The following is an 18,685-nucleotide window of genomic DNA, read 5'->3' as shown; positions in this document are numbered from 1 at the left end:
CAGGTTAGGTGGATTGGCCATGCTTAATATCCCCTTAGTGTCCAAAGATGTGCAGGTTAATTGGGATTGCGAGTATAGAGTGGAAGAGTGGGCCTGTGGGGTGTTCTTTCATAGAGTCAGTGTACACTCAATGGAATGAATGGCCTCCTTCTGCACTGTAGGGAGTCTATGGTGCCACCTACAATGCAAGCATATCCTTCCTTAAATGTGGAAACCAAAACTGTGCACAGATGTAGTTTTACTAAAGCCCTGCAACTGTAGTAAGATTTATTTATTTTTGGAGTCCAATCCTCTTGCATAAAGGCCAGTGTGCCATTTGTCTTCCCAATCTTGCTGTGCCAGTATGTTTTTTTTTAATAAATATTTTATTGAAAATTTTTGGTCAACCATCACAGTACATTGTGTATCCTTTACACAATAATATAACAATATAAATAACAATGACCTGTTTTATAAACAAAGAATAAATAATATATAACAAAAACGAAAACTAAAACTAAATGGCAACTGCCTTGTCTCAGATAAACACTCTCCAAAAATATTATTTAACAGTCCAATATACAATTATTTATAGCAACGACCTATACATATTATACATATATATTAACAACCCTGAGAGTCCTTCTGGTTCCTCCCCCCCCCCTCCCCACCCCCCCCTGGGCTGCTGCTGCTGCCTTCTTCTTTTCCATTCCCTCTATCTTTCTGTGAGGTATTCGACGAACGGTTGCCACCGCCTGGTGAACCCTTGAGCCGATCCCCTTAGGACGAACTTAATCCGTTCCAGCTTTATAAACCCTGCCATGTCATTTGGTCTCCACCCCCGGGGGCTTGGCTTCCTTCCACATCAACAGTATCCTGCGCCGGGCTACTAGGGACGCAAAGGCCAAAACATCGGCCTCTCTCGCCTCCTGCACTCCCGGCTCTTGTGCAACCCCAAATATAGCCAACCCCCAGCTTGGTTCGACCTTGACCCCCACTACTTTCGAAAGCACCTTTGTCACCCCCACCCAGAACCCCTGTAGTGCCGGACATGACCAGAACATGTGGGTATGATTCGCTGGGCTTCTCGAGGATCTCGCACACCTATCCTCTACCCCCAAAAATTTACTGAGCCGTGCTCCAGTCATATGCGCCCTGTGTAACACCTTAAATTGAATCAGGCTTAGCCTGGCACACGAGGACGATGAGTTTACCCTACTTAGGGCATCCGCCCACAGCCCCTCCTCAATCTCCTCCCCCAGCTCTTCTTCCCATTTCCCTTTCAGCTCATCTACCATAATCTCCCCCTCGTCCTTCATTTCCCTATAGATATCTGACACCTTACCGTCCCCCACCCATGTCTTTGAGATCACTCTGTCCTGCACCTCATGCGTCGGGAGCTGCGGGAATTCCCTCACCTGTTGCCTCGCAAAAGCCCTCAGTTGCATATACCGGAATGCATTCCCTTGGGGCAAGCCATATTTCTCGGTCAGCGCTCCCAGACTTGCGAACTTCCCATCCACAAACTGATCTTTCAGTTGCGTTACTCCTGCTCTTTGCCATATTCCAAATCCCCCATCCATTCTCCCCGGGGCAAACCTATGGTTATTTCTTATCGGGGACCCCACCAAGGCTCCCGTCTTTCCCCTATGCCGTCTCCACTCTCCCCAAATTTTCAAAGTCGCCACCACCACCGGGCTTGTGGTGTATTTCTTCGGTGAGAACGGCAATGGGGCCGTCACCATAGCTTGTAGGCTAGTCCCCCTACAGGACGCCCTCTCCAATCTCTTCCACGCCGCTCCCTCCTCTTCTCCCATCCACTTACTCACCATTGAGATATTGGCGGCCCAGTAGTACTCACTTAGGCTCGGTAGTGCCAGCCCCCCCTATCCCTACTACGCTGTAAGAATCCCTTCCTCACTCTCGGGGTCTTCCCGGCCCACACAAAATTCATGATACTCTTTCGATCCTTATGAAAAAAGCCTTCGTGATCACCACCGGGAGGCACTGAAACACAAAGAGGAATCTCGGGAGGACTACCATTTTAACCGCCTGCACCCTCCCTGCCAGTGACAGGGATACCATGTCCCATCTCTTGAAGTCCTCCTCCATTTGTTCCACCAATCGCGTTAAATTTAACCTATGCAATGTACCCCAATTCTTGGCTATCTGGATCCCCAAGTAACGAAAGTCCCTTGTTACCTTCCTCAGCGGAGAGTCCTCTATTTCTCTGCTCTGCTCCCCTGGATGCACCACAAACAACTCACTTTTCCCCATGTTCAGTTTATATCCTGAGAATTCTCCAAACTCCCGAAGTGTCCGCATTATCTCTGGCATCCCCTCCGCCGGGTCCGCTACATATAACAACAAATCATCCGCATACAGAGATACCCGGTGTTCTTCTCCTCCTCTAAGTACTCCCCTCCACTTCTTGGAACCCCTCAATGCTATTGCCAGGGGCTCAATCGCCAGTGCAAACAATAATGGGGACAGAGGGCATCCCTGCCTTGTCCCTCTATGGAGCCGAAAGTATGCAGATCCCCGTCCATTCGTGACCACACTCGCCACTGGGGCCCTATACAACAGCTGCACCCATCCAACATACTCATCTCCAAAACCAAATCTCCTCAGCACCTCCCACAGATAATCCCACTCCACTCTATCAAATGCTTTCTCGGCATCCATCGCCACCACTATCTCCGCTTCCCCCTCTGGTGGGGGCATCATCATTACCCCTAGCAGCCTCCGTATATTCGTATTCAGCTGTCTCCCCTTCACAAACCCAGTTTGGTCCTCATGGACCACCCTCGGGACACAATCCTCTATCCTCATTGCCATTACCTTGGCCAGAACCTTAGCGTCTACATTTAGGAGGGAAATAGGTCTATAGGACCCGCATTGCAGCGGGTCCTTTTCCTTCTTTAGGAGAAGCGATATCGTTGCCTCAGACATAGTCGGGGGCAGCTGTCCCCTTTCCTTTGCCTCATTAAAGGTCCTCATCAGTAGCGGGGCGAGCAAGTCCACATATTTCCTGTAAAATTCAACTGGGAATCCATCCGGTCCCGGAGCCTTCCCCGCCTGCATGCTCCTAATTCCTTTCACTACTTCCTCTATTTCAATCTGTGCTCCCAGTCCCACCCTTTCCTGCTCCTCCACCTTGGGAAATTCCAGACGGTCCAGAAAGCCCATCATTCTCTCCCTCCCATCCGGGGGTTGAGCTTCGTATAATTTTTTATAAAATGCCTTGAACACTCCATTCACTCTCTCCGCTCCCCGCTCCATCTCTCCTTCCTCATCCCTCACTCCCCCTATTTCCCTCGCTGCTCCCCTTTTCCTCAATTGGTGGGCCAGCAACCTGCTCGCCTTCTCCCCATATTCGTACTGTACACCCTGTGCCTTCCTCCACTGTGCCTCTGCAGTACCCGTTGTCAGCAAGTCAAATTCTACGTGTAGCCTTTGCCTTTCCCTGTACAGTCCCTCCTCCGGTGCCTCCGCATATTGCCTGCCCACCCTCAGAAGTTCTTGCAGCAACCGCTCCCGTTCCCTACTCTCCTGCTTTCCTTTATGTGCCCTTATTGATATCAGCTCCCCTCTAACCACTGCCTTCAGCGCCTCCCAGACCACTCCCACCTGGACCTCCCCATTATCATTGAGTTCCAAGTACTTTTCAATGCACCCCCTCACCCTTAGACACACGCCCTCATCTGCCATTAGTCCCATGTCCATTCTCCAGGGTGGACGCCGTTCTTTTTCCTCCCCTATCTCCAAGTCCACCCAATGTGGAGCGTGATCCGAAATGGCTATAGCCGTATACTCCATTCCCCTCACCTTCGGGATCAAAGCCCTTCCCAAAACAAAAAAGTCTATTCGTGAATAGACTTTGTGGACATAGGAGAAAAACGAAAACTCCTTACTCCTAGGTCTGCTAAATCTCCACGGGTCTACTCCTCCCATCTGCTCCATAAAATCTTTAAGCACCTTGGCTGCTGCCGGCCTCCTTCCAGTCCTGGACCTCGACCTGTCCAGCCCTGGTTCCAACACCGTATTGAAATCTCCCCCCATTACCAACTTTCCCACCTCTAGGTCCGGGATGCGTCCTAGCATACGCCTCATAAAATTGGCATCATCCCAGTTCGGGGCATATACGTTTACCAAAACCACCGTCTCCCCCTGTAGTTTGCCACTCACCATCACGTATCTGCCCCCGCTATCCGCCACTATAGTCTTTGCCTCGAACATTACCCGCTTCCCCACTAATATAGCCACCCCCCTGTTTTTCGCATCTAGCCCCGAATGGAACACCTGCCCCACCCAACCTTTGCGTAGTCTCACCTGGTCTATCAGTTTCAAGTGCGTTTCCTGTAACATAACCACGTCTGCCTTAAGTTTCTTAAGGTGTGCGAGTACCCATGCCCTCTTTATCAGCCCGTTCAGCCCTCTCACGTTCCACGTGATCAGCCGGGTTGGGGGGCTTTTTACCCCCCCCCTTGTCGATTAGCCATCCCCTTTTTCCAGCTCCTCACCCGGTTCCCACGCAGCTGTGTCCCCCCCAGGCGGTGCCCCCCCGCTCATCCCACCCCATGCCAGCTCCCCCTTCTCCCCAGCAGCAGCAGCCCAATAATTCCCCCCTCCCACCCCCCCACCCCCCCCCCCCGCTAGATCCCCCACTAGCATAGTTACACCCCCCACGTTGCTCCCAGAAGTCAGCAAACTCTGGCCGACCTCGGCTTCCCCCCGTGACCTCGGCTTGCACCGTGCGACGTCCCCTCCTTCCTGCTTCCCTGTTCCCGCCATGATTATCATAGCGTGGGAACCGAGCCCGCGCTTCCCCCTTGGCCCCACCCCCAATGGCCAACGCCCCATCTCCTCCACCTTCTTTCCTCCCCCCACCACCTCCTGTGGAAGAGAGAAAAGTTACCACATCGCAGGATTAATAACATAAAACTCCTCTTTCCCCCCTTTTTACCCCCTTCTTCGCCCCCCATACTCGCCCCACCACTTTGTTTCAAACGTTCATTTTTTTAATAACCCGCTCATTCCAATTTTTCTTCCACGATAAAAGTCCACGCCTCATCCGCCGTCTCAAAGTAGTGGTGCCCCCCTTGATATGTGACCCACAGTCTTGCCGGTTGCACCATTCCGAATTTTATCTTCTTTTTGTGAAGCACCGCCTTGGCCCGATTAAAGCTCGCCCTCCTTCTCGCCACCTCCGCACTCCAGTCTTGGTATACGCGGATCACCGCGTTCTCCCACTTACTGCTCCGAGTTTTCTTTGCCCATCTAAGGACCATCTCTCTCTCCTTAAAACGGAGGAATCTCACCACTACGGCTCTAGGAATTTCTCCTGCTCTCAGTCCTCGCGCCATCACTCGGTATGCTCCCTCCACCTCCAGCGGACCCGCCGGGGCCTCCGCTCCCATTAACGAGTGCAGCATCGTGCTCACATATGCCCCGACGTCCGCTCCCTCCGCACCTTCAGCAAGACCAAGAATCCTTAGGTTGTTCCTCCTCGCGTTGTTCTCCAGCGCCTCCAGCCTTTCCACACATCGTTTATGGTGTGCCTCGTGCATCTCCGTCTTCACCACCAGGCCCTGTATGTCGTCCTCATTCTCGGCAGCCTTTGCCTTCACGACCCGAAGCTCCCGCTCCTGGGTCTTTTGCTCCTCCTTTAGCCCTTCGATCGCCTGTAATATCGGGGCCAACAGCTCCTTCTTCATTTCCTTTTTGAGTTCTTCCACGCAGCGTTTCAAAAACTCGTGTTGTTCAGGGCCCCATATTAAACTGCCACCTTCCGACGCCATCTTGGTTTTTGCTTGCCTTCCTTGCCGCTGCTCTAAAGGATCCACCGCAATCCGGCCACCTTCCTCTCCTTTTTTCATCCGTATCCAGGGGGGATTCCCTTCTGGTTCACCGCACAGTACTTTTAGCCGTTAAAATTGCCGTTGGGGCTCTTATTAAGAGCCCAAAAGTCCGCTCCACCGGGAGCTGCCGAAACGTGCGACTCAGCTGGTCATCGCCGCACCCGGAAGTCCTGTGCCTGTATGTTAACTTTCTCCAAGTGCACCCAAGTCTCTCTGAACATCAATATTGAGGAGTTTTATGCCTTTTCAGAAACATCCGGTTTTTCCTATTCTTGTTGCGAAAGTGAATGACTTCCCACTTGTCCATAATATGTTCCATTATGAAGAGAACTGACAGGAAATGATTTATGCAGAGTTTATTTCATATGCTATTACCAGCAGCCTGGTTTAACATCCAGGCCATTCCCACAAATCCACTTCCCCTCGACAAAGACAACGAAGAAGGGAGCGGACAGGATTTTAGTGCAAGAAAGCATGTGCATATGTGCTAAACTCATGAAAAAAAATTCCCCTGCCTATGACTTGTTGAATAATGGTTTTGACTTTCATGATATGTGTGATGAGTGTGCAGGGTGTGGGTGGTGGGTGCAAATAAAATGCATCGAGTGGAGAAAATAAGGAACAGGGCAAAACTTACTTATAATACTTTAAGAATCTCACAACACCAGGTTAAAGTCCAACAGGTTTATTTGAAATCACAAGCTTTCGGAGCACTGCTCCTTCATCAGTTCAAGGGAACTTCACCTGATGAAGGAGCTGCGCTCCGAAAGCTAGTGATTCCAAATAAACCTGTTGGACTTTAACCTGGTGTTGTGAGACTTCTTACTGTACCCACCAAAGTCCAGCGCCGGCATCTCCACAGCGTGATTATAATACTTTGTTAACGCAGAACAATCGAGCCGAGGACCTGATGAATTGGTGTTCTGCAAAATCAGCGATGAAGGTGAATGGGGAGAGAGTGATTATATTAAATGGCGGAGCAGGCTCAAAGGGCTGAATGGCTTACTCCTGCTCCTATCTGATAAAATTGTGTGAAATTCCTCAGCCCGATTAACCAAAACATCAGCCCCGTTTAAAAGGTTTGTTCATAGAGCAGGCAAATTAATTTCAGAGGAATGTACGAAGACATCTTGTTATTCATACACCAAGAGTTTGACTTATGCGATTGAACCAAATAAGATACATTGACCAACCAGAAGCAGTGGTGCTTAGGTAATTGCAAGCTTGGATTTTTAAAACAGAATTAAGTGTGAAAGGTTCCTAGGGTTTTACCACAATAACCTTTGCTTCATTGTGAGTCCATTGGGAGCAAAGTATGGATTGAGTTCCCCCACTCCCCCCACCACATTTTACAGATTGTGATTATTAAAATGGAACTAAGGCGATGCAAAGCAAATTCAACTGGGAATATATATGTATATATTTAGGAATGACATTTCAGGTGGAGATTTCAGTAACAGGACACATCCATATTCTGTTCCCAGTCTTCCCAGCAAACTGACGCTCGATGTATTTGGGTGGCATTGCAGTGTTTGCTATGTATCTGCGCATATCACTAGCAATAATTTCCGAGTATCAAAATTCAGTAAAAAAGAAAATCTTCGGAGAACCATGAGAAACATTGATGCACAACAGGTACATTTTCCATGGCCTGGTATTAAAGAATGAGAATGGGACTACTGATGATTCTGTGGTGCTGGGGTTGTAAACATAGAATCCCTGCAGTGCAGAAGGAGGCCATTCGGCCCATTGTGTCTGCACCGACCCTCCAAAAGAGCACCCTATCTAGGCCCACTCCCCTGCCCGAACCTGGTAACCCCACCTAAATATTTGACAGTAAGGGGCAATTGATCATGGCCAATCCACCTAACCTGCACATCTTTGGACTGTGGGAGAAAACCGGGGTATCCGGAGGAAACCTATGTAGATACGGGGAGAATGTCCAAAAACGTTAGACTGAGTTACGCGGATAGGGTAGAGGTGTGGGTTTAAGTGGGGTGCTCTTTCCAAGGGCTGGTGCAGACTTGATCGGCCAAATGGCCTCCTTCTGCACTGTAAATTCTATGATAACTATGAATACTTTTTATCCTGAGCAAGTTAATGGCGATTGGATACTCACTGTTCAGTGCAAGGGACATGTGAACACTCTCACCTGTGTTCATTGTAATATTGTGGGAGAAAATGCAGCCTTTTGAGTGGATGAGAATCTTCATAATCGTGTTGAAAAATGTGATATTATATTGTCCTATTCATTGCTGAACTAACAAACGACATTGACATTTCCCCTGTTTAGGAAAGCCATCAGCTGTGTGATGAGCGTCAAAAGACCATTATCACAGGTACATCACAACTACCTGCCAGCTCAGTCGGGTAGCCTCTTGCCTCTGGGCCTGAAGGTTGTGAATTCAGGTACCACTCCAAATGCTTAAGCCTAAAATCTAGGCTGACACTCCAGTGTAGCAGGAAGGGAATGCTACTCAGTTGGAGGTGCTGGCCTTTGAATGCGATGTTTATCCAATGGCCCATCTGTCATCTTCTGTGGATGATGAACATAAAATGGCACCATTCCAAAAATAAGCTACTTTTCATTCTTTCCCGTCTCTCTTGAGAGCACCAATGCATCGGCGATAGGGCATGGGCCATTGGCCAGCATTTGGTGTTTTGCCAAAGCAGTCATTTTGACTGAGCGTTGAGAATGAAGATCAGCTTACACTTCAATTATGGGGGCTGGAGGTGGTTAAAACAGACAATTGTCACGGGCAAGCCCACCATAGCCATCCATATATTAGCACTTCCAACTGAGAAAGACATGGTGGGGCATGGTGGTGCAATGGCTCGAGCTGCTGCCTCACGGCGCAGAGGACCCCGGTTCAATCCCAGCCTCAGTACAATGTCCGTGTGGAGTTTGCACATTCCCCCTCTGTCTTTGTGGGTCTCATCCCCACAACCCAAAGATGTGCAGGGTAGGTGGATTGGCCACTCTAAATTGATCCTTAATTGGGGGGAAAATTGGGCATTTTAAATTTATTTATATAGCGTCCTCCCTGACCACTAGGTGCCCCCAAAATGCTTTACAGCCAAAGAGGAGATAACAAAGAACAAAGAACAAAGAAATGTACAGCACAGGAACAGGCCCTTCGGCCCTCCAAGCCCGTGCCGACCATACTGCCCGACTAAACTACAATCTTCTACACTTCCTGGGTCCGTATCCTTCTATTCACATCCTATTCATGTATTTGTCAAGATGCCCCTTAAATGTCCCTATCGTCCCTGCTTCCACTACCTCCTCCGGTAGTGAGTTCCAGGCACCCACTACCCTCTGCGTAAAAAACTTGCCTCGTACATCTACTCTAAACTTTGCCCCTCTCACCTTAAACCTATGCCCCCTAGTAATTGACCCCTCTACCCTGGGGAAAAGCCTCTGACTATCCACTCTGTCTATGCCCCTCATAATTTTGTATACCTCTATCAGGTCGCCCCTCAACCTCCTTTGTTCCAGTGAGAACAAACCGAGTTTATTCAATCGCTCCTCATAGCTTATGCCCTCCATACCAGGCAACATTCTGGTAAATCTCTTCTGCACCCTCTCTAAAGCCTCCACATCCTTCTGGTAGTGTGGCGACCAGAATTGAACACTATACTCCAAGTGTGGCCTAACTAAGGTTCTATACAGCTGCAACATGACTTGCCAATTCTTATACTCAATGCCCCGGCCAATGAAGGCAAGCATGCCGTATGCCTTCTTGACTACCTTCTCCACCTGTGTTGCCCCTTTCAATGACCTGTGGACCTGTACTCCTAGATCTCTTTGACTTTCAATACTCTTGAGGGTTCTACCATTCACTGTATATTCCCTACCTGCATTAGCCCTTCCAAAATGCATTACCTCACATTTGTCCGGAGATCGTGAACAGCAGCAGATAACTCCCCCCACCCCCTCCTCCACTAAGCTGTTATTACACCTCAACCCTATCTGGACAGTTGCAGAGTGGGCTGCTTTACCAGAAAGTAATCCATGATGAATTGAGAGTCAAGTACAAATGGTCCCCGAGGATTTTATCCGTTTCCTTTTGTTTTCCCTCGGGATGTGGGGCACCCGCTGGTTAAGATCCGTCTTTAATTCCTCTGAGGTAATAAAAATCAACCACTTAATGCGATACTGGAATCAGATGTCAGCGAGGGCAGATAGGGGTGGCAGATTCCCTTGTCTGACGGATCAGTGCTCACTTTGACCTTACGGCAGTCCGGCGGGATTTCTGCTGCAAGATTTGTTGAGCTCCTTTTCCAACACTTGTCTCAAGAAGGCCCTGCTCTCTGGGGTGTTTGTTAGTCCAGCCCATCGGGCACTAGAGAACCCATATGTCCTCAGCTTCAACACCTACTACCGGGGCAAATTGCCAGGATTATATTGTGCGTTCATTCGTGGCCAGAGCTCATTAGGAATAATTTACTCAATCTGCAATGAAGATTGACTATATATAGATTACATAGAGTTACGCAGCACGGAAGCAAACCATCCGACGCCAATGATTACGCCTCACATGGACCCTTATTTGATCTCACACTTTCAACATGTCCTCTATTTCATTCTTTGTCCTCCACTTATCAAGTTCCCCCTAGATTAGTACCTCAGACACTCCAGAAGGTAGCAAGCCCGCCACTCGAGCATGTAGGCAAAGCTTTTTGTTACAAAGTGTTTGTACGATAGAAGTTTCCCCCACAATCTCTTCCATTGTGTTGATCTGGACACAATTTCACACTCGGTTCAGCGGCACCGCGGGTTTTTATTCGCCAAGTTTAACTGCGTCTGTCATTTCAGCACAATTCTGAAGGGTTTGAGAGGATCCGTCACTCCGGCACTACCCCCCACCCCCGCCCCAGCAGAGCTGTGAAGGACGACTTAAAAAGGGGGTGTTCTGTTGTGTCTGCTTTCCTCTTAGATTCCGGCTTAACTCTCCACTGTGAAATGTAATCTTTCACAACTGAAAAGGAGCCGAGTAAAGAGACTGAAGCAGAAACCAAGCAGAATTGACAGGAGCACCACATAATCTTCAAGGTCTCTAATATAATTACTGGAAGTAACACATTATTCAGACAAGCAACTAAAAAGCTTCAGTTCCCTCTTTAAAATCCATGTTATATGTAACCTGTCAGACATCGATCCCCCTTGGAATTGCCCTTGTTTCCCATTTTAATAAGAGAAAAATATTAATTGCCTTGTATTTTATATATAGACCTACTTTTTTTGCGCTATGCTTTTTTAAAAACTCTTATTAAGTGTCGACTTAATCCTTTCAATGTTGTATGCTCCAATGAGTTTGCAGCTTGTGATGAAAGTCCCTACCTCATCGCAAGTTATATCCTCTTCAAATCCCATTTTGTCTCTTGACAACTAAAACATTCAGGGCAGACCCAAAAGTCGAAAGGTTTGTCTCAAAAGACATAAGTTGGCAAAAAGGCGGCACATCAACAACCTTAGCGAAATCAATATTGCAACGGTTTACTTGTTATGCAACTTCATCCAGAACAAAACCAATTTCGTATTAAGGCGCATTACTGTTTACTGTATTGCAGTTTACAAACGCTATAGACAGCACACTTGACTAAAAGGATTCCCACATACACACCATCATCTGACATTTTACCAATAGCTCCAGTGGGGGTGCAAGTGATTTCTGTTTATTTTTACAGACTCGACAAGCGAAGTGAAGTGTCACGTTTGAAGAAGTTACTCTAAATAATATTTGAGATAAAGAAAATATGTGATCCTACGTAAAGACGTTGAGGGGTCTCAACAGGCTGGATGTGGAGAGGGTGTTTCCTTTTGCGGGAGAATCAAGTACCGGGGTCACTATTTAAAAATAAGGGGCGTCATTCTCCGACCCCCCGCCGGGTCGGAGAATGGCCGTTGGCCGCCGTGAATCCCGCCCCCGCCCCCGCCGAAGTCTCCGCTCCCGGAGATTGGGCGGGGGCGGGAATCCAGCCGCGCCGGTTGGCGGGACCCCCCGCTGGATTCTCCGGCCCGGATGGGCCGAAGTCCCGCCCAGAAACTGCCTGTCCCGCCGACGTAAATCAAACCTGGTATTTACCGGCGGGACCAGGCAGCGTGGGCGGGCTCCGGGGTCCTGGGGGGGGGCGCGGGGCGATCTGACCCCGGGGGGTGCCCCCACGGTGGCCTGGCCCGCGATCGGGGCCCACCGATCCGCGGGCGGGCCTGTGCCGTGGGGGCACTCTTTCCCTTCCGCCTCCGCTACGGCCTCCACCATGGCGGAGGCGGAAGAGACTCTCCCCACTGCGCATGCGCGGGGAAACTGACAGCGGCCGCTGACGCTCCCGCGCATGCGCCGCATTTCCGCGCCAGCTGGCGGGGCAACAAACGCCATTTCCGCCAGCTGGCGGGGCGGAAATCCCTCCGGCGTCGGCCTAGCCCCTCAATGTTGGGGCTAGGCCGCCAAAGATGCGGAGACTTCCGCACCTTTTTGCCGGCGCGATGCCCGTCTGATTTGCGCCGGCTTTGGCGCCAGTCGGCGGGCATCCCGCCGTTGGGGGAGAATTTCGCCCAAGGGGTCGCCCATTTAGGACAGAGATGAGGAGCATTTTTTTTTCCCCCTGAGGGTTGTGAGTCTTTCAAACTCTCTTCCTCATAAGGTGGCAGGAGCAAAGCCTTTTAATATTTTTAAGACAGAGGTAGACAGATTATTGATTCACAAGGGGGTGAAAGGTTATCAGAGGTAGACAGGAATGTGGATTTGAGGTTACAATCATATCAGCCTTGATTTTCTTGAATGGTGGAGGAGCCGAGTGGCCTACTCCTGTTCCTAATTCTTAATGTCTGTTCATAAAAATGTCAAGACTCCCTCCCTCTTTGTATTAATTCAATCAAACTGTCTCAAGTACACAAACTGATAATTTAGTATGTTGCTTTCCACTGCAGAGAATGGTATTCAGCTCTTCGAGCCTGCTTTTCCATTCAATCTGATCATGGCTGATCGCTTCCTGATCCAAAGATGTGCAGGCTAGGTGGATTGGTGATGATAAATTGGCCTTAGTGTCAAAAAGGTTGCTGGATTACGGGGATGGGGTCGAGACGTGGGCTTAAGTGGGGTGCTCTTTCCATAAGAGCCAGTGTAGACTCGACGGGCCAAATAGCCTCCTTCTGCACGTAACTTCTATGATAAATTGCTATGGTCTCAAATCCACCACCCCACCTGTTGCCCATATCCTTTTAGGCCGTTTTTTATCAAAAATATATCTATCTCCCTCTTCAAACCATTTAATGATTCAGATTCCACCACACTATGGGACAGCAAGTTCCACAAATTCACCACTCTCTGTGAGAAGTAGTTCTTCCTCATCTCAGTTCTAAACCTACTGCCTCTCAACCTATATCTGTAACCTCTTGTTCTAGTTTGCCCCACAAGGGGGCAATAATAAATGATGATATTGTTTATTTAAATATGTTACAGATATATTTTCCATTAGATTCCAAATGACAGCGAAGTAATTCATTTTATATTCATCCATCTGTTGTAACACTGGCAAAGCCAGCAATTGTTGTCCATCCCTAATTGGCCTTGAGAAGTTGAGTGGTGAGCTGCCTTCTTTGTTGCAGTCCATGAGATGTAGATACACCCACAGTGCTGGTAGGGAGGGAGTTCCAAGATTTTGATGGAGCAATGACGATACAGTTCCGAGTCAGGATGCTAATGTTCTCACGCACCTGCTGCCCATGACCTTCTCGGTGGCAAAGATCATGGGTTTGGAAGGTGAGTTACTGCAGTACATCCTGTAGATGGTACACATTGCTGCTACTGTGCACTGGTGGATAAGGGAGTGACTGATTATGGTGGTGGATGGGGTGTCAGTCAAGTGGGCTGCTTTGTCCCGGATGCTGTCAACTTTAATGAATGCTATTGGAGCTGCACTCATCCAGGCATGCTCCTCAGTTGCAGCTTGGAGATTATGAAAAGGCTTTGCGGAGTCAAGGATTGAGGCACTAGCTCCAGAATACCCTGCCTCTGATCTGCTCTTGTAGCCACAATGTTTATGTGACTTGTCTTGTTAGGTTTCTTGTCAACAGTGAAGTACAGAATGTTGATGCTGGGGTGAAACAGTAATGGTAATATTGCTGAATGTCAAGCAGAGATGGTTAGATTCTCTCTGGTTGGAGAATGTCATTGCCTGGCACTTGTGTAGCACGAACATCACTTACCACATTCAGCCCAAGCCTGTATGTTATCCAGGTCTTGCTGCATTCAGGCACAGACCATTTCCTTAACTGCAGTTAAGAACAGAACTGAATACTAAGCAATCATCAGTGAGCACCTCAACTTCTGCCCTTGTGGTAGAGGAAAGGTCATTTGATGAAGCAGCTGATGAAGGTTGAGCCAGGGCAGTTCACTCAGAAATGCTTGATGCGGTGCCCCAGAGTTGAGGTCACTGTCCAATGTATTGATCCAGGCTGTGTTTTACAAAAATGCGCGGAGAACCGTTCATCTCGGGTCAGATGGGCAGAAAGAACTCAAGATGCCCAAAGGAGAGGATTGTTTTACTATAAGTGATCTTAAAATATTTTGTCTGGGGCAGTGTATGTAGCTCGGAAATGACTCCCACCTTGTTTCGCCATTGTGTTTCTAATGCTCTTCTGAGTAGCTACAAAATTGATCAGGATAAGCTTGAAGCAAATCTGGACTTCCCTAGGAGTACTGATGGGAGCGAGAGGGTTAAGGTATATTACAAACAGACAGAATTAAGTCGAAGTGATTATCAAGAACTCAGAATTAAGCTTCAGGAAATGCAATGGGATCTCTCAGGTGTCTCTCTCTCTCTCTGTAACGTTGACAGTAACAGATGTAAATAAAAAGGGCTGTTTCACTCTATGGTCAGGTCATTGTTCAAATGTAGAAACTGTTCAGATAGAAAATATCCATTCGTTGCGCAGCCAGCGTGAACCGGGCATCTGAGAGGAAGGAAACTTCACTACTAGAAATCTCAAATCATGTCCCCGAAAATATGTATTTCGAAATGAAGAAAACGTGGATGCTAAACGGTCTGCACTGATTTCCTGCCCAGAGTTTTAAGACTTGCATTTTTTAGAAATTACTTTCGGGTGCATGTCGCTTTAAATGATTCTTCCCTCCTAACCCGAGCATGGTGTAAAAGTGTTTAACTGAGGAAGCAACATCATTCCTTTTCGTCGTTGCCTTTGAGGGTTTTAAACTAAACATCACAGGGGGGTGGGTCTCTCCACATAGCCCCAGTTTAAGTTTTTTTGCGCTTTGCCTGAGAGAGGGGGGGGAGAGGAAAAGTTATTTCCAAGAGCCACTTTTACGAGCCGTTCAGTGTGGAATGCGGAACATGGGGGCGCATGAATCCACCCACTAGGGTAATTTGGAAAAGGAAAGTTAAACCTTTGTCGCGAGGCCGTCAGGGAGTGGGGGGCGTGGGGTTGCTACCTGGAGGGTAAAAATGAACGGTTATCCCAACCCGCATCTGGTTAATTGCACCATTCTCTCATGTCGGTTTCACAACCGGCAGCAAAGACATGTTCCCCAAAGCAAGTTTGGAATGAAGAAGTACAACGTTTCTCTGGGAGGGGGTGGGGGGGTGGGGTAGAAGTTTGGGCGCTGAATATGAGGAAAGTGTGTTCGTTTTAAGGTTTCAGCCATCTCCAGATATGCCGAGCTGATTACAACCCTGAAGAAATGCCATGTTGAAAATTACATCAATTTCTGTGTTATTATTCATTGCCAACTGAAGTCAATTTCGCACAATCTCATCTTATACTTGTGCCAATAATAAAGATGTTTTTTTAAATGTTTCCCCCTATCGGGATACATTCCCAGATACATTCTCCTCTCTTGCGATACATTCCCTGGTTCATTTTCCCCTCTCGAGATACATTTTCCAGATATATTTTCCCCTCTCTGGATACATTTCCAGAACAGGACCAATTCGTTTAAAATTAGAAAAACGCCTAAAGAGGGTAGAGTGGGAGTGGAGCCATTTGCTCGGGGAAGATCTGCTGTGCCCCCACCCACGGCCCGGTTAGATTGGGAACAAGCGCTTACCGCTCTGATACAGTGGATAACAGCGGCTTGCCTCATCTTGATCAAAAGCGTTTCAAACTGGGCACAATCAGTTTGAAGTTATAACACACGCAACTTCCAGAATGCTCTGCAGCCTTGTTACTTATTCCTCCTTGTGAATGGCCGGTATCACGCGTTTCGAGATGCACTTTTGGTTGTTTCAAAACAGCAAACCCCCCTCCCCCCACCCCGACACTGGAACATTTCAGATCTCTGCACCTTGGGATTCCCGAGAGTGTGTGGGGGGAGGAGGAACAGGTGTCACCAGACAGCCGACTGGCATTTGAAGCTTAAATAGGCAAACATGATTCAGACAAAACAAACAAAAAAAGAAAACATAAGAAAAAAAATTACATTTAAATCCCATTTGCTCAACAAGGCTGGTTTGCGAGACTGTCAGATGATGGTGTGAGACGCACTTACCCTTGGTCCGCTCGATCTCTGGGAACGCGACCCTGGTAGAACCGAATAAAGCGGAATAAAGTGTATCAGGACAATAAGAGAAAACTTCCTGAACATTTTTTTTTCAACAAAATAAACAACAAAAAAAGCAAAAAGTTCACACGAGTCCTCCTGTATAATGTCAATCAGAGTCCCAGCCCCGAAATCCCTTGTTGGGGACCTAACAGACCGTGCCAGTGATCGCGACTAGCTTTCTCTGTGTTTTAAACACGCCAAAAATGTGTTAAGCAACCACTCATCTGGTCTTTTCTTCCCCCCTCCCTCCTCCTCCTCCTCCTCCCCCCCCCCCCCCCCCCCACCCACAACCACCCCACCCCCTGCCAGTGAAATCTCTTAAATGTGCCCCGCTCCTGGGTAATAAAACGCAGCAAACGTGCATGCCGTTCCCGTTATAGGCAACTTCATCTGGGCAGAATTCCAAGTCGCGGTGACTGACAGGGGCAGCCCGGCCAATACATTGGCTCCTGAACGGGCTGGTCGGCAACAATAGAATTGGAAGGAGCCAATCGCCACGCGGGTGGGCGGGGATTTCCTTGGCATTGCCAGAATAATTTGTATCGCAAAACATAACTACACACCAACAACAAAAATACCCCCACCGCCCCCAACAATGATTCAGGTTTCCAAAACGAAACAAAATGCGAGAATCGCTGGAGCTACGAAATGTTGCTACATCAGTGCCTCCTGCACTAACCGCTCCGGTTGCTATTTCACCTTGATGTGTCGACTCAGTGCTCTGAAAATGCGAGGATATTTCGTATTGATTGCTCTTTTCCACCTCTTTTGACCTGTGCATGGGGTGGAGGAGAGAATGTGTGTGTCGGGGGGGGGGGTGCTGGAGGAGAGAGTAGAGGGCAGGGGGTAGAGGAGAGAGTGGGGAGGAGAGAACGGGGGGGGGGGGGAGAGAGAGAATGGAGGGGGTGGAGGAGAGAGTGGGGGGGGGGCGGAGGAGAGAATGGAAGGGGGGGGGCGGAGAGCGCTGTCTAAGCAACCACCACGCTTTTTATTTTATTTTGCACAGATGTTGACAAACTTGTCTTTGTGTCTGGTAGCCAGAAGTTGATCTCGCTTTGCAGGTGTGGTTGAGGGAAGGGGGGAGGGGTCGGATTGGCTTCAAATTGCAACCAAAAGGTGTTTTTAATGCCCCTGGTATGAGATTCTAGCTGGACACTCAGCGTCTAGAAAACATGCAATATTTTTTATTTTAAAAAATGAGTTTCGCAAATTCTATGTAATTTGCAAATCGTTCCACATACTTTTGCTATTGCGCGGACAGGAAAAATGCCCTCAACCAGAGGCTTTTCCCCTTGCAGTACAAATTAGGCTGGAGATTAATGATTACTGCATGTGTCCCTTCAAGGAGTGAAGCTTTTACTAGCAGAGGAAGGGGTGGTATTTAATGAACTGGGAGACTGCGATTTATCTCTGCATTAGGGAATGGATCGGGCAATGTTGTGAAATGGGAAAGGTATGTGTCACATTCATTCCAGCGGAGAATTAGAAAGAAAGCTCCATCCTGTGAATGGGAGGCAAAGCAACAGGAACTTTTGAGTCCAGTTCGACCGGGGCACTTCGATGTTAAATCCGCCGCCTGAATTCAGTTTGAATGCAGATTTGTTTCCGATCAACTCGTTCAAAGTGGCTCAAATCCAATGATGTTTATAAATCGGAGCACACGTAAATATATATTTAAACAAAACGATCCTTTGCCATACATACTCTCTGTCCCTCAAGGTTCGTCCCCTTGGGGATGGTGAACAAATTGTTCGTTTAACTGAACAAAATTTGGACAGGCTTTTTTTTAAAAAACACATCGGGGCAGAAATGTAGCCGCTGCGTGGTCCCCAACCCCCGCCCCATCCAGCCTCCCAGGCGAGGAGGGACAAACATGCAAGGAAGAAATGCGTTCACTGAACAGCATTCAATCAGACAGTGAGTGCACGGCGGAACATTACTTTGTGCGGGGGGGCGTTTGACCCCATCCCCCCCCCCCCCCCCCCACACATAAATTTTGCACGTTAGCAGTCTTTCCTTTAAGGTTACGACCTTAAACAAATTGGTAGCTGCCGCTGTTTTTGTTTCTTAAGCTAAGGTTAACATTTAAGTAACGTAAAACGACCACTTTTCAGCGGAAGAGGAGAGGGGGGAAACCCTCACATATTTGGTCCCTGGACATTTTCAGAAGAGGAATGGAGCATTTGAGCCCTGTCCCCACCACAAGTGAAAATGAATGAACCTCCCCACCCCCCATACACACGCTAGCGAACATATGGCTGCTTGCCCCAGAGGACCAGC

General features: G+C 48.4%; 1 protein-coding gene across 2 annotated transcripts in view; it reads right to left on the bottom strand.

The window, feature by feature from the left end:
• The window catches only part of smoc1 (SPARC related modular calcium binding 1), a 341,176-nt gene extending 324,555 nt beyond the window's left edge, over positions 1-16,621 (bottom strand). Inside the window, exon 1 of one of the 2 annotated variants that reach the window (XM_072485788.1) lies at positions 16,352-16,621. In XM_072485788.1, coding sequence (XP_072341889.1) covers positions 16,352-16,447 — 96 coding nt within the window. In that variant the 5' untranslated portion in view covers positions 16,448-16,621. The remainder of the gene's footprint in view (positions 1-16,351) is intronic. The other variant, XM_072485799.1, reaches the window with a different exon arrangement.
• Between the last annotated feature and the right edge of the window lie 2,064 nt (positions 16,622-18,685).

Source organism: Scyliorhinus torazame, chromosome 2 (assembly GCF_047496885.1).
Source record: "Scyliorhinus torazame isolate Kashiwa2021f chromosome 2, sScyTor2.1, whole genome shotgun sequence".
Lineage (NCBI taxonomy): Eukaryota > Metazoa > Chordata > Chondrichthyes > Carcharhiniformes > Scyliorhinidae > Scyliorhinus > Scyliorhinus torazame.
Note: the sequence above shows the minus strand (reverse complement) of the source record. Positions and strands in the feature narration are given on the sequence as shown.